This window comes from Branchiostoma floridae, chromosome 12 (genome assembly GCF_000003815.2).
Source record: "Branchiostoma floridae strain S238N-H82 chromosome 12, Bfl_VNyyK, whole genome shotgun sequence".
In the NCBI taxonomy this organism is placed as follows: domain Eukaryota; kingdom Metazoa; phylum Chordata; class Leptocardii; order Amphioxiformes; family Branchiostomatidae; genus Branchiostoma; species Branchiostoma floridae.
In genome coordinates this window covers 19,434,343-19,447,787 of record NC_049990.1, presented here as the reverse complement: position 1 = coordinate 19,447,787, position 13,445 = coordinate 19,434,343, and the positions used below count along the sequence as shown (strand labels likewise).

At 42.8% G+C, this 13,445-nt stretch overlaps 2 protein-coding genes and 1 long non-coding RNA gene across 3 annotated transcripts in view; 2 read left to right on the top strand and 1 right to left on the bottom strand.

Moving 5' to 3' along the window:
- The window catches only part of LOC118426850, a 7,256-nt gene extending 6,828 nt beyond the window's left edge, over positions 1–428 (bottom strand). Inside the window, exon 1 of the long non-coding RNA XR_004832481.1 lies at positions 82–428. This is a non-coding gene — a long non-coding RNA (uncharacterized LOC118426850). The remainder of the gene's footprint in view (positions 1–81) is intronic.
- Positions 429–515: 87 nt separating this feature from the next.
- Positions 516–6,478, top strand: LOC118427680. Its single transcript, XM_035837574.1, has 3 exons — positions 516–918; positions 5,763–5,954; positions 6,119–6,478. Exons 1-3 carry the CDS (start codon positions 769–771, stop codon positions 6,128–6,130), a joined length of 354 nt encoding a protein of 117 aa, XP_035693467.1. The 5' UTR covers positions 516–768; the 3' UTR covers positions 6,131–6,478.
- Positions 6,479–6,903: 425 nt separating this feature from the next.
- Positions 6,904–13,445, top strand: part of LOC118427146 (serine-rich adhesin for platelets-like) — a 20,695-nt gene continuing 14,153 nt past the window's right edge. Inside the window, exons 1-10 of the mRNA XM_035836784.1 lie at positions 6,904–6,973; positions 7,548–7,667; positions 7,925–8,080; positions 8,485–8,539; positions 8,757–8,821; positions 9,575–9,725; positions 11,321–11,458; positions 11,770–11,887; positions 12,331–12,487; positions 12,797–13,412. Coding sequence (XP_035692677.1) covers positions 6,904–6,973; positions 7,548–7,667; positions 7,925–8,080; positions 8,485–8,539; positions 8,757–8,821; positions 9,575–9,725; positions 11,321–11,458; positions 11,770–11,887; positions 12,331–12,487; positions 12,797–13,412 — 1,646 coding nt within the window. The remainder of the gene's footprint in view (positions 6,974–7,547; positions 7,668–7,924; positions 8,081–8,484; positions 8,540–8,756; positions 8,822–9,574; positions 9,726–11,320; positions 11,459–11,769; positions 11,888–12,330; positions 12,488–12,796; positions 13,413–13,445) is intronic.

Here is a 13,445-nt window from a genome sequence, read left to right as displayed (position 1 = left end):
TGGGCTGACGGAACAGTAAAACATTTCTGGTAATAATAATTTGCAACAACGGTGGAAACGTGAAAACAAGATAAACATTACCTTTCCCCCGTTCTTGTAGAGTTTCAGTATTGATTTCGGTACAGTATTCCGGTTACATCTAGGGTAGAGTCGAGTTCTTCTGGCGCTGCAAGGAACGTCCGGTTCCAAATCTGACAGACTCCAGTTCTATCCCAGATTTATCCCAGATGCATGTTTTCCCAAGAGTTCCATCTCAAAGTCGAACTTGGGGATACAACGGTATTCATATGCCAGACACCCGAGTAAATAGAAGACTACAAACATGGTAACGAGTTTTCATCTAGTAAACACGACCTCAGCTCTGTAAGAAAAGATCCAAAATGAGACCTGTCTGCCCCGCGCTCGGGTCCCTGAGGGACAGAAGTATGCTGCCAGCCCCTCGTTTGACCTCGTAACTACGCGGGTCAGGGAGAGGCCCCGTGCCTGCCTGTCAGATCTGTTTCCAATTAAGATTTTTTTGCTCCGAACAAAGAGTGACTCAGCGAGAGTGAGCTGTCTTCGTCATTTGAAGCTCTGAGACTCGTCTTCAACTTTGATAGACTGCTATTGATGCTGTTTGGTGACTTTCCTGTTTCGTTGACCGTAACTTTATAGTACTAGTCGTCAGCGCGTTTTGACTCAATATCAGCATGAATAGTTGTACTACTTGTAGGGTATAAATCCGCGAGGAAAGCCAGGAGGAACCCTACAAGTACAAGGGAAGAGGTCATGTCGGATAGCCCGGAAGTTGTCATGATGTCGGATACAGGAAAGTGGTGGTTTCTGAAGGAAAGTAAAAAGGATGCGCTGCTCCATAACGGAGCTGATCTAGGAACCATCCAGAACATCGGCGTACCTAGTTGTGTCGGCTATCTGAAGGTTAGTACGATTATGGTCATGATATTTTCAATGATTTGTTTAGAGTGGTCAGGCGTGGTACCAGCCTGGAAGTGTGGTACTCTCCAAACAGAGGTTAGGCGGCGGCTGTTTTTTTTTAATCGTTTTTAGTCGTTTTTATCTGGCTTTCTATTTTATATTGAATCTTGTATTGCCAAAACCTAACTGGCTGGCGGACTTCAAGAAACAATGCAAAATAGAAAGCCCGATAAAAACGACTAAAAAAACGTAAAACAAAACATCCGGAGCCTAACCTCTGCTTGGAGAGGAGTGTGGCAGAACAATGTAGTCCAGACTAGAGATAGTTTCCCAAACGTCAGTACTGCTAAAGGGCCACCAAAGGAATTCTATAATGGCTTGAACTGGAGCCAAAGCCCAGGCTAATACATATCTACTCTGCAACATTCGCCCTCAGTTGTACCCAAATGTGCACGATAGATATGATATAGATCGGGGTTGGGCACCCGGACTACAACTCGAGAACTTTGAACATGTGTAGACAAATGACTATGTTGAACACGACAGTAATCACGGGAAAATCAGGTCCTAACAGTCGTTCATTTTTTTTTTTTTTTTTGCATGTTCGTGCTCCTAAAACTAGTTTAGTCGCTAATTATCTAATGTTATGGCGTTTTCCCGGGAGAAACTGACTAGTAATTTCAGACCCACAGCGCGGGGAAGGCACAAACGCCCCCCTGTCTGACCCCTGATTATACCCCGCGGCCGGCTGGGGAGGGGGCATGTTTTTCTCTCGCCGAATCCACCATTGCCTGTATGTGTGCTACAAACCCGCCATCCAGGCTAGCATTTATGACTATTCAAGACCATTCATCTCCGTTAACCCTTCCAGTGTCGGAAATGGAATACCCAGCCTTCTAGGATCCTTCATATTCTTTTTCTTTGTGTAGATATCGAATAATAGATTACCCTTAGTACTCACTTATTAATAGTTCAAATTATTATGAGAAACCTGAAATGTGTGTAGTTTTCCTTTATTTGCTTATTTATCTATCGGCTTGGCTGTTAGGTACGCCTACCAGGGATGTCCCCACTGTGGGATGTCCCCAAAGCCTGCTTTGAACCGGCGGAGAACTGAAGTGATCGGTGAAACCTGATCCTTGTAATAGATTCACTTGGTCATAGGCGGCTGTTGGATCATCTGGTGTTCATCACTTTGCGTATCAAACATGCAAGGCTGTTTCCAGGGCCTATACAGCCCTACTCCTCTAGCCTGAGAACCACCCTGACCCTAGTGGCCACTCAGGCTCAAAATCCTTTCGAATACTAACAACGAGTTATCAAGTGAAATGATTGAGGCAGCGGTCGCCACGGACGAATGGTACTCAAGCTGCAACTCCTCTACTCTCCAAGTAGAGGTTAGGCTCCGGCTTTCTTTTATAACGTTTTGTTTAGTCGTCTTTATCGGGCTTTCTATTTTGTATTGATTCTTCAAGTCCGCCAGGTTTTGACAAAACAAGACACAACCGGTAACAATATAAAATGGAAAGCTCGATAAAAACGACTAAAAACGTTAAAAAAAACAGCGGGAACCTAACCTCTGCTTGGAGAGTACAACTACTCGGCACTAGGGCCAGCATGCCTCCAAGGAATCTCTACAACAGCCCCCCTACTGTCCAAGCAGAGGTTACGCTCCGACCGCGAGACATCAACAAAACGGTACAAAATAGAAAGCCCGATATAAACTTTTAAAAATCGTCAAAAACAGAGCCAGGGGTCATTTTTCATAAATGTGGACCGCATTTTGTATATATTCGTATTCAACAGCGCTAACTAGGTTATGACATGAATACTAGACAAGGCCTCCGCCCTGCAAATTAACTACGCATTGTTTCTGTCAGGCCGTGGAATATGGCCTCAATCAAGTAGATCCATGTACAGCAATTCAACACAGAAAAGTCATTATTCTCCGAACTGTGTGAATGAACGCAAGTCTCTCCCGCGGACCTGCCGTGTGTCTATTTCCGACCTTTCCCTGTCATGGTTGAGTTTCGAAGATAAACATCTCACTCCTGGCTGCTCTGTTTATCACATCTCCATGTGGGTGTTTTATAGTCTCCAAGCAGATGTTACGGTGACGAAACGGCGGAAATTATCCATGGCCAAATATGGCATAAAGAGCCAGTATTCATCAAGCAGATATTACCAGAAAATCGGGTCGGTTGTTGATCAAAATACTTTCATCTAGCCCAAACATTGGCCTCTTAAAATCTGATAAAATTTTTCGCTTGCGCTCCGGGCAGCCGGTCTGTACTCTCCAAGCAGAGGTTTGTTTGTTTGTGCCTTTATTTCGACTCGATAAATGGTTAGACTCCGGCTGGTTTTAACCGTTTTTTAGTCATTTTTGTCGGGCCTTTTTTTAACGAGTTTGCGCAGTGCAAGGCCATCGATCACTTCTAGGCACTGAACTATGCTCACTGTGGCGGCATCTCTTCTCCCTAAGTCAGAACAAGTTCGACTAACTGACTCAATAGTACAATAGGCGAAGCAGGGGTTACGAGGCTGCTTGGGAAATTCCCTACCCCATTTTGCCGGAATGGTTTGATCCACTCACACCGGGAAGGTCCCCTACTCTATTAGATAATTGTGGCGGGTACTTTTACGTGCCCGGGGTGTGACTCTCCCCTGACACGGGGCCTCCATTTAACGTCCTATCCGAGGGACGGGATATTTCTATTTTGTATTGTTTCTTGAGGTCCGCCCGCCCAAACCCGTTTATATAGGTTTCAACTTTGCCAGTATAAAATAGAAAGCCCGATAAAAACTACTAACCTCTGCTTGGAGAGTAGTCTGTCCGCACAATGGCAAGGTTTCTCCTTCGTGACCTAAATTTACGTACTCGACAAACAGAGCTCAGCCGCAATTTCACCACCAAAATCTACGTGGAGAGTATTTTCACGGGCATTGGCGTTTAATTAGTGCCTGGTTTATATATTTTTAGGTCGTGTTTTCGCTTCTACTACGTTCTTGTGGCCGGCGGGGTGTACCATTTCACATGTGTTTGAGTCGGGAGTCCAGTCACTGCGCATCGCTGGCTCAAAGTGAAAACCTGTTTCTTTCCCAAAAAATATACGAGAGAACTGCTAGGGTCTGCGAAGAAGGCTACCACCAGTACATAAGAATGGAACGGTATTTATCCACGTTCCGTATTACCTTCTGTAACCCATGATCTACGTAGTACATGTGTTATTTGTGAAGGTTGCAAAACAAAACATTAGCAGAAGCAAAAGCTTACGTTGGTACAGCCAAGGTACAGCAGAGTTATTTTATATATAGAGGAAGTGAACCTCAGATTTGTGAGGTCGACATTAATTGTCCAGAAGGGAGTTGGTTTTGTAATTTCCAAACAGATTCCTAAAACGAAATCGCACGTTCGTCTGTCAAACAAATTGGCACTGCCACGCGAAACGGTAAGCTTCGAGCAGACGTGGAAAGGCGAGACCTTAAGAAAAACGTTTTCAAGCTCCCTTACCGCCGGCCACTGTATGCTGAATATGTGAGTTTCAAATGATAGAAGGATGGCGATTGGCATAGCAAACCAGAAATCGGGGAGTTTGAAAAGTTACGGTTTGGCTTTTTCATATTCGCTTCCAAATTACTAGTACCCACTGGCCTGCCCATGTTAGAAATAAGGACAAACAAAACCATTGTCATCTCTTAGCGGGTAACTTCCTTATGCTATGGTCACATTCAAAATAAGCACCCGGTAGATCAGTTTTCGGGAACGATAAATATGTTATGACGACAACCAAACATGTAACCGCAAATAGGGGGTTGAATAGTATAAAGGATGACGGGAGAACGCCCCGACAGGGCCTTTCACTTTTAGATTTATTATTTACCAGGCGCAGAAAAGGGGCGCAACTCACTCACACATCACGCCATTTGTGTTACTCTCCACTCTTCGCCAGTGTAATATTTCCGACTACTTCTATATCTGCTTAGAGAGTGTATCTGTGTCAGTGTGTGTCTGTTTATGTTTACGGATATTTGTGGCCAGCATAACTTTGAACCTTTAAATGGATTGTAATGACATTTGGTATGTGGGTATTTGTTATTTCGACGGTCAATGTCAACTTTGTTAACGTTTCGTTTGGCCATCTGAGCACTCCTCTGTGGTTGCCTCGTTATTATGTTGATGACGTTATTTCAAAATCACTGTGCCTGCATTGGAGGACGTACGTCTAAGTATTGCTCACTCCCTTATCGTCTATGATTTGCAAACAAAGTTTTCCTTTCCTTTCTATTCCTTTTTTTTTTTACACAAAACGGACTCTTGTTTAGTTATTAAAAGGTTACCGTGTAAACAAAACAACGTGCGTTATCTCGCAGGTACGACCTAACGACATGTCAAACAACATGCTGACGCACCAAACCAATTGTGAAATACATGTGCTTCGAAAATTTTAAAAATCGGTGAAAGTAGGCTAAGATTAGGTCCAATAAATAACATGCGTTTAGTCGTCGACTGTATTTTCAAAAGCACATTTCCCCAGTAGCAGTACTGCAAACACACTTTTCTTTGCATTGCCTTTTTCAGTATAAACCGTGGCAGCGGAAATCGATTGGCGCGTAATTGTTATTCATTTAATTATGTCAATATATCCTATGTGGGTCTGGAACGATGCAATGTGAAAATGTTTTAGAAACTGGCAATGGTCAAAAGTATAGAGATGCAGGGCGCAACTGATTCACAGGACTACATGGTTATTTTCATTGCCCTTTGGATCATACAAGCACACACGCTCACGTTATCTCTTTTATTAATGTATGAAGTATTAAAATAATGTTATTCCTTCTCAACTCAGATCAGCTGTTCAGTGAAGTCGCCGAAAGACTGGGACACGAGAAGACAAGAACACCGAAACAGCACCTCGAAATACTTCCTGGCTCAGCGGAGATGTGCGACCTATACGACGCTCAAAAATAGAGACGGGGCAGAGACAGGCATCTGTAAAGAGCTTGACCGTTTGTTGGAAGAGGAGCTCGAAAGTGTCGAGGTGAAAAGTTGTGCTCCAAAATATACTACATATTGGATGGGTTCACAGACCTGCCTAGTTAAATTTCTGTATGGTTATTACTAATAGACTTTCTTTTGTTGTAATGAGGATGACATCATGTCATGTTGTAAAATTGTAAATATGATGCAATTGTCATTACTTAGATCGCCGTCTAAAGATCAACTGTGGGGGAGAGGAAGCTTGTAGGTGGAAATAAAGGCCGAGGACGCTCTCGTGGTGCCCGTGCAGGCGGAAGATGACGTGGTCGAGTAGCTAGATTGAGACCTCACCGCTCTGCTGTTAAAGTCTCATTTCTTTAAATCTTAGCCAAAATGTATTGCATGGTCTTTATTTTCTGTTATTCAGTAGCCAATTGTTCGTGCTTTTGTATTTCATAGTATCAGTGCCATCAAACATACCATGATGCTTTTCTTGTAGATAGTAGCATAACGGATACGTGCAGAATTGAAAAAACAGTTTAAATGAAGTACCTTTTGAATTGTAAATATCGATAGACCTGTGCTTGGTTTGGATATCATATACTATAAGTGAAACTGTCTATATCATCTCAAAGGGAAAAGGAAACCGTTAAATGAATTTATCATATTTATTTTCGTTTAAGCTATGTTTTGGGCAGAGATCTAGTCACGTGTAACCATGGAATAGTAACTATGGCTTTATCATGTTCATTTATTTATATTCATAGGAGCGTCTGGAATATATGACATGTAATATAGAACTCTTCTTGCATACTTATTGTCGATGACCTGAGTGTAATGGACTATAATACACTGATCAAAAGTTCACTTTGTTGTGGGTGTGTCATATAAGTAAAACTGTATATCGTACCTCACCTTGTTCACGTCAGGACGGGCCCGTGTCCCCATGTGTCAGGTCGGGTGAGAAACTCCAAAGTTTCGGACTTGACTTTCTTCTGGTGTCGGACTTGATGGAGGAACACCACTGTGGTGTCGGACTTGCCCTCTCGTGGAGACAGAGTGCCCCTTGTGTCGGCCTTGGCGAGGGGAGTTCCCTCGTGTAGTACCTGAAGACAGCCAGCGTGCCCCTAGTATGTAGGACTTGCGAGGGGAGTCCCCTCGTGCTGGAACTGGAGACAGCGTGCCCCTTGTGTCGGCCTTTGCGAGGGGAGTTCCCTCGTGTAGGACCTGAAGACAGCCAGCGTGCCCTTATGTAGGACTACGAGGGGAGTCCCCTCGTGCTGGAACTCCTACCGCGGATTTGACGAGGGGAGTCCCCTCGCGTAGTGGTTGTTGACGTTAAGGCGAGGGGAGTTTCCTCGTTAACCCCATAGATCTAAGTCTCAATGGCTGTCCTTTTGATTTTGTGGCAGTCACACGAGGGGAGTTCCCTCGTTACCCCAGAGATCTAAGCCTCTAGAGTTCACTTTTTGAATTTTTCTGTGTCTTTAATTTTTGATATCACAGTCTAAAAGGCTTTGATTTCAAGTTTTGTCGTCTTGATATTTCAATATTCAAGACGAAAAAAGGGGAATAAATTAGATTTTCCCCTTTAGATTTGGATCGTGTTATACCTTTATGTGGGACCTTATAACACATCTTTATACTTTTCAAGCTGACTGTCAGGTAAACAATGGCGGCTGTCAGCACACCTGTGTAGGAGACCCAGCCGGGCACAGGTGTCTGTGTCTTCTGGGGTATTCTCTGAGAGACGACAATCACACCTGTATCGAAGGTAGGTAAAACATCCAATCACCATCTTTATTTCAATATCATGATGGTATATACACTAGGAAAGATATCAGCAGACTACAAGCTGCAGAAATGAAAGTCGTCAGGACCATGCTAGGAAAAACGAAGGCTGACAGGCCCTAAGGCCTACTCGGGGAAGATGTAAGATACAGACTTTTCAAGACAAAGTTGCATGTGAATAAACCATGATCTCAAGGTTTCACAGAAATAATTATTTGTTTTTTTACCATCTTTGTTTAGATGATGGTCTACCGTCAGTGGCCCTCCTGTTTTCCAGTGATGCTGGAGCTTACTGGCTGCGCCATGACTTACCTGACGTTCCAGCTGACGTTTCCATATCACTTGGAACTCTGGTTTCCGGTATGCGAATCTTGGCCATGGACATCAACTACGCAGGTATCCCGATGTCACTGTTTCTTTAATTTGTTGTTACTTTATTTCATGAGATGTCTCATATTCATCAGTTTTGGAAGAAGTCCAAAGGAAGCCATGAAAGTTTATGGCCTTTTCTGCATGGCTGTGTTATGGTTTTTAGTGGCAATCTACATGAGATAAACTATAAAAACACATTTAACGTAAAAATAGAGATGATAATAGCAACAAAATTGCATCCATACGCACAAGTTATGTTTCTTATAACCTATGTTGACATCTAAAAGTATGTAAGTGATATTATTGATACGAGTTATAATGCTATTAGGCTATGCAGAGAAATTACGTTTTAATATAACGAAACGACTTGTGGCTTGTCGCACATAGCTTAAATGTAAAGTTGCTTTTGGATTTATTCACTTATTCAGGAAAGATGTTATTCTACACCACAGAGGTGGGAGACGGTACTCAGCAGATCTACAGGTATAGATCTGTCTGTGATTCATAGGGTCTAATTTTGCTCTCTCATAACATTTCATTGACGAACCCAGGCCCAGGGCCCACCTGTTTTCTCTTTATCAATAATAATGGGCCTTGGTCTTGTTATAAAGCAAATACATGGCATTTGATTTTCAAAAACGTTTGAACTTTAGAGAATTGTGTCTTTGAAACTACTGATATCCTCTTCTTCTGTTTACAGACGATCCTTGATCAATCCAAATAATGCGCCACTTCTCATATACTCAAGAGGGAGGAATATTGAAGGTCAGTGTCTCTAAGTACTGTAACCATATCGTACTATACATATTCCTCTGTTATGAAAGACGCCAATCATATATATGTTACATTTTACAAATTGGCTCTCCTCCTAACATCACAAAAACGCCATACGTTGCAGAAAACCTGGTATTCTTAGTCTTTCACTGCCTCAGAAAAAGAAGTCGAATCCAATACATTTTAATTTAGAGCTATTTTGTATTGCCTTTGTCTTTGTTAACAAAGCTGTAATCTTGTCTCTGTCAACAAGGCTAGCCCTTTGTAATAACTGTAGGCCAGGCCTGGCTGTATGTATTGAACAGACAAACCAATAGATACGCCAAAAATAGTTACTCAAGCAACTGGATATGGTTTTGAAACGGTCAGACGTTTCGGATAGAATCCACTATCCTTCGTCAGTGACACTGAAGAAACAGGTCTTCAAAAAGACCTGTTTCTTCCAGATCTCTTCAGTGTCACTGACGAAGGATAGTGGATTGTATCCGAAACATCTGACCGTTTCAAAACCATATCCAGTTGCTTGAGTAACTATTTTTGGCGTATCTTATTACCTGGATGTCTAACCTACATCGACAAATCAATAGATAGATACAGAAATAAGAATTTAGAGCTAGCAGATCATAGACTAGAGTAGATATATGTAGATGATCTACTGATTTACATGACACTACAAACTCAACAATGGTATGATGTTGTTTCAAATAGCCATTGAATGTTTACCATGATATGTTTGGTCTTTAGGGATCGCTGTTGATTGGGTGGCGTCAAACGTCTACTGGGCAGAACGGTCGCACGGGAACATACAAGTGTCCAGGCTGGATGGCAGTTTCAGAAAGGCCATTGTGTCAGGACTGCACCAACCGTTGGGCGTTGCTGTACATCCACGTGAAGGGTCAGTACATATATATGAATATAGAGAGGGAGAGAGAAACACAGAGACAAAGAGACAGATGTCTACAGAGATAGGCAAAGGCAGACAGACAGACAGACAGGGATATAGACATAGACAGAGACAGGCCGACAGGGAGATAGACAGAGACGGACAGACATAGACAGATAGACAGACACAGAGACTTAAGCTAAGGGTACAACCCTCCGTACGTGTTATTTGTCCGTACGATTTTTGCAGTACTTGCCACTAACTGATCCCAAAAGATTGCCCACGTTTTCGTACGTAGACAGCACGTCTTTGCACTTATGGTGGGTTGTGCCCTTTAGGCAGACAGAAAAAGAGACAAAGACAGACAGACAAAGGCAGACAGACTGATACATAGCTATATAGACGGACATGGCGATAGACAGAGACGGACAGACATAGACATAGACAGACAGAGAGAGTTAGACAGACAAAGAGACATAGACAGACAGACAAGGGCAATCAGACACAGATACATAGACGGACATGGCGATAGACAGAGACGGACAGACATAGACATAGACAGACAGAGAGAGTTAGACAGACAAAGAGACATAGACAGACAGACAAGGGCAATCAGACACAGATACATAGACGGACATGGTGATAGACAGAGACGGACAGACATAGACATAGACAGACAGAGAGAACTAGACAGACAAAGAGACATAGACAGACGGACAAAGGCAATCAGATACAGATACATAGACGGACATGGAGATAGACAGAGACGGACAGACATAGACGTAGACAGACAGAGAGAGTTAGACAGATAAAGAGACATAGACAGGCAGACAAAGGCAGACAGACAGATACATAGACGGATATGGAGATAGACGGAGACGGACAGACATAGACATAGACAGACAGAGAGAGTTAGACAGACAAAGAGACATAGACAGGCAGACAGATACATAGACATTGAGATAGATAGAGACTAGACAGCTACAGACAGGCACAGAGAGAGTCAGACAGACATAGACATAGACAGACAGAGAGAGTTAGACAGACAAAGAGACATAGACAGACAGACAAAGGCAGACAGATACATAGACGGACATGGAGATAGACATAGACGGACAGACATAGACATAGACATAGACATAGACAGACAGAGAGATGTAGACAGACAAAGAGACATAGACAGACAGACAAAGGCAATCAGACACAGATACATAGACGGACATGGAGACAGAAATATAGACGGATAGACATAGACAGACAGACAGACAAACAAATAAAGAGACATAGACAGACAGATAAATACATAGATAGAGATAGATAGAGATAGATAGAGACTAGACAGACAGACAGGCACACAGAGAGTCAGACAGACACATACATAATATAGACAGGGACAGACAGAGAGATAGAGATAGACAGAGAGATAGAGATAGACAGAGGGATAGAGATAGACAGAGAGATAGAGATAGACAGAGACCTGTTTATTTAGGTCCAAAACATTATCACTGAGAATATACTGTGATTCATTGTTGTTATAACTGTCTATATGTACAACTATATGTATTAATCAAATGGAACGTTAATTATGAAAATATTTGTACATACAGGTTGCTTATCTGGACTGAGTCTGGAACAACTCCTAGAGTAGCGAGGGCAACATTGGCCGGTACTGACACCAGAACCTTAGTCTCTGGCTTCAATGTCAATCAGCCCAAGGGTTTGGCTATTGACTTCTTGGAAGACAGGTAAGTTCATATTTATATACATGTACTTGCTTTGCTCTTGAAGTAGTTTACTGTAATATTCAACACAAAAATTGGACTCAGAACTCAACATAAAACAGCACCAGTCTTTTGACAAGGAAGGACAATTCACTGCTGCCATGACGTAACGTTATGTAGGTAGAACACGTGACTCAATGAGCAGTGAATCATAAGTTGCAGAAAGTACATGGCGCTCATCGTCTCTGTTTATTTGTCTTTGAAGTAAGTTTCATACGATTTCCTTTCATGTCTTGTATATTTGACTACATGTTTTACACACGATGTTTACCTAGGGTTTACTGGCTGGATGGTTTCCATGGTACCGTCCAATCATGTGACGTGGATGGCGGAAACGTAGTTTCTTATCCGCCAATCGGCAACGCAGATCTTTCTGGAATAACAATCTACAAGGTGATGAGTCTAGTTTTAATCATTAAATTTATTTTCTATCAAAATCTTATGTAACTTGCCTTCACCTAAACACAACTTATAAGTAACGGAATGCTTTCTTACTTTGTTTCTTGCTTGAGGCGAGTCATTCAGGTGGAGTAGAGATTGCAGTCCACGTGTTTCTGTCAATCATTGCTTGATTGTAACGGAATGACAACTGTATAAGAAACATCTAAACGTTACCACCGTATGTTATCCACCCTGCACGAATGAAATATCTATGCGTACATTAAAGCATGCTTAATGATTGGATGCATTGATGGGCCAGTTGCAGAGATTGTATAGCCTTTACGTAAAGCAAGTAATTACATGAAATTGCATGAAATTGCTATCGACGTTACTGCAGTTTGCTGGCAAACGTGTTCTTTCTCAATATATGAATCAACTACTTTTCTCATGTTCAGGATTACGTTTTGATGACGGACGGTGACAACCAGCGTCTGATCATAGGACTGCGTCAACATGACGGACAGTTCGTCGTTCACAGGACAGTTTCCGGCCTGGGAACGAGACCGCACAACATCCAGATGTACGACGGCAACGAGCAGCTCTCTCATCCAGGTATGGATGCTCGTATTTTTTGCTTTTTTTTTTTTTTTTTTTTTTGTATTGCGTACTTGGTACACCGCCATGTTCCGTAAAACACTAGATTTGTGCTGAACAGTACAAAGTATATATCCGGGCAGATTTATCTGATCCACTAACACTAATATTGTAAAAAGGATCATCTTAGTATGTCGTCATCTTTGTCTTTAGCCTACGGACATGAACATCCAATAAAGATTATCATTAACATATTAATAGCGTTGATAATCATTTCTGGAAAATGAAGTATGAAATATTTTTTGGGGTTTTGTATGGCTACACTAGGACCGTGTGATGAAGACAATGGTGGCTGTGGGGATCTTTGTCTGCCGGTCCCGAGTGGAAGAGTCTGTGCCTGTGGGGAAGGGCGCTATCTACAAATGGACGGTTATAACTGTGGACTAAACGTGCCGGTTACTGTGCCAGTAACAATGACACCACAAGCACCAGTTGTAACCACCACTACGAAAGAACCAACGACTACAAGTACACAGAGTCTATCCACTGTTACCTCCACTACACCACAGCGCTCTACTACGCAACAACCCTCCACCACCACCTCCACTACACGACTTCATTCCACCACCACCTCTACTACACGACAACCCTCCACCACCACCTCTACTACACGACAACCCTCCACCACCACCTCTACTACACGACAACCCTCCACCAGTACCTCTACTACGCAGCAACCCTCCACCACTACCTCTACTACACGACAACCCTCCACCACCACCTCTACTACACGACAACCCTCCACCACCACATCTACTACACGACAACCCTCCACCACTACCTCTACTACGCAGCAACCCTCCACCGCCACCTCTACTACACGACAACCCTCCACCACCACCTCTACTACACGACAACCTTCCACCACCACATCTACTACGCAGCAACCCTCCACCACCACCTTCTACTACACGAC

Coding starts and splice junctions, on each gene's coding strand:
- LOC118427680 (XM_035837574.1), top strand. CDS start 769: ATGTCGGATAGCCCGGAAGTTGTCATGATGTCGGATACAGGAAAGTGG. Junction 919..5,762: donor GTTGTGTCGGCTATCTGAAG/GTTAGTACGATT, acceptor TTCTCAACTCAG/ATCAGCTGTTCAGTGAAGTC.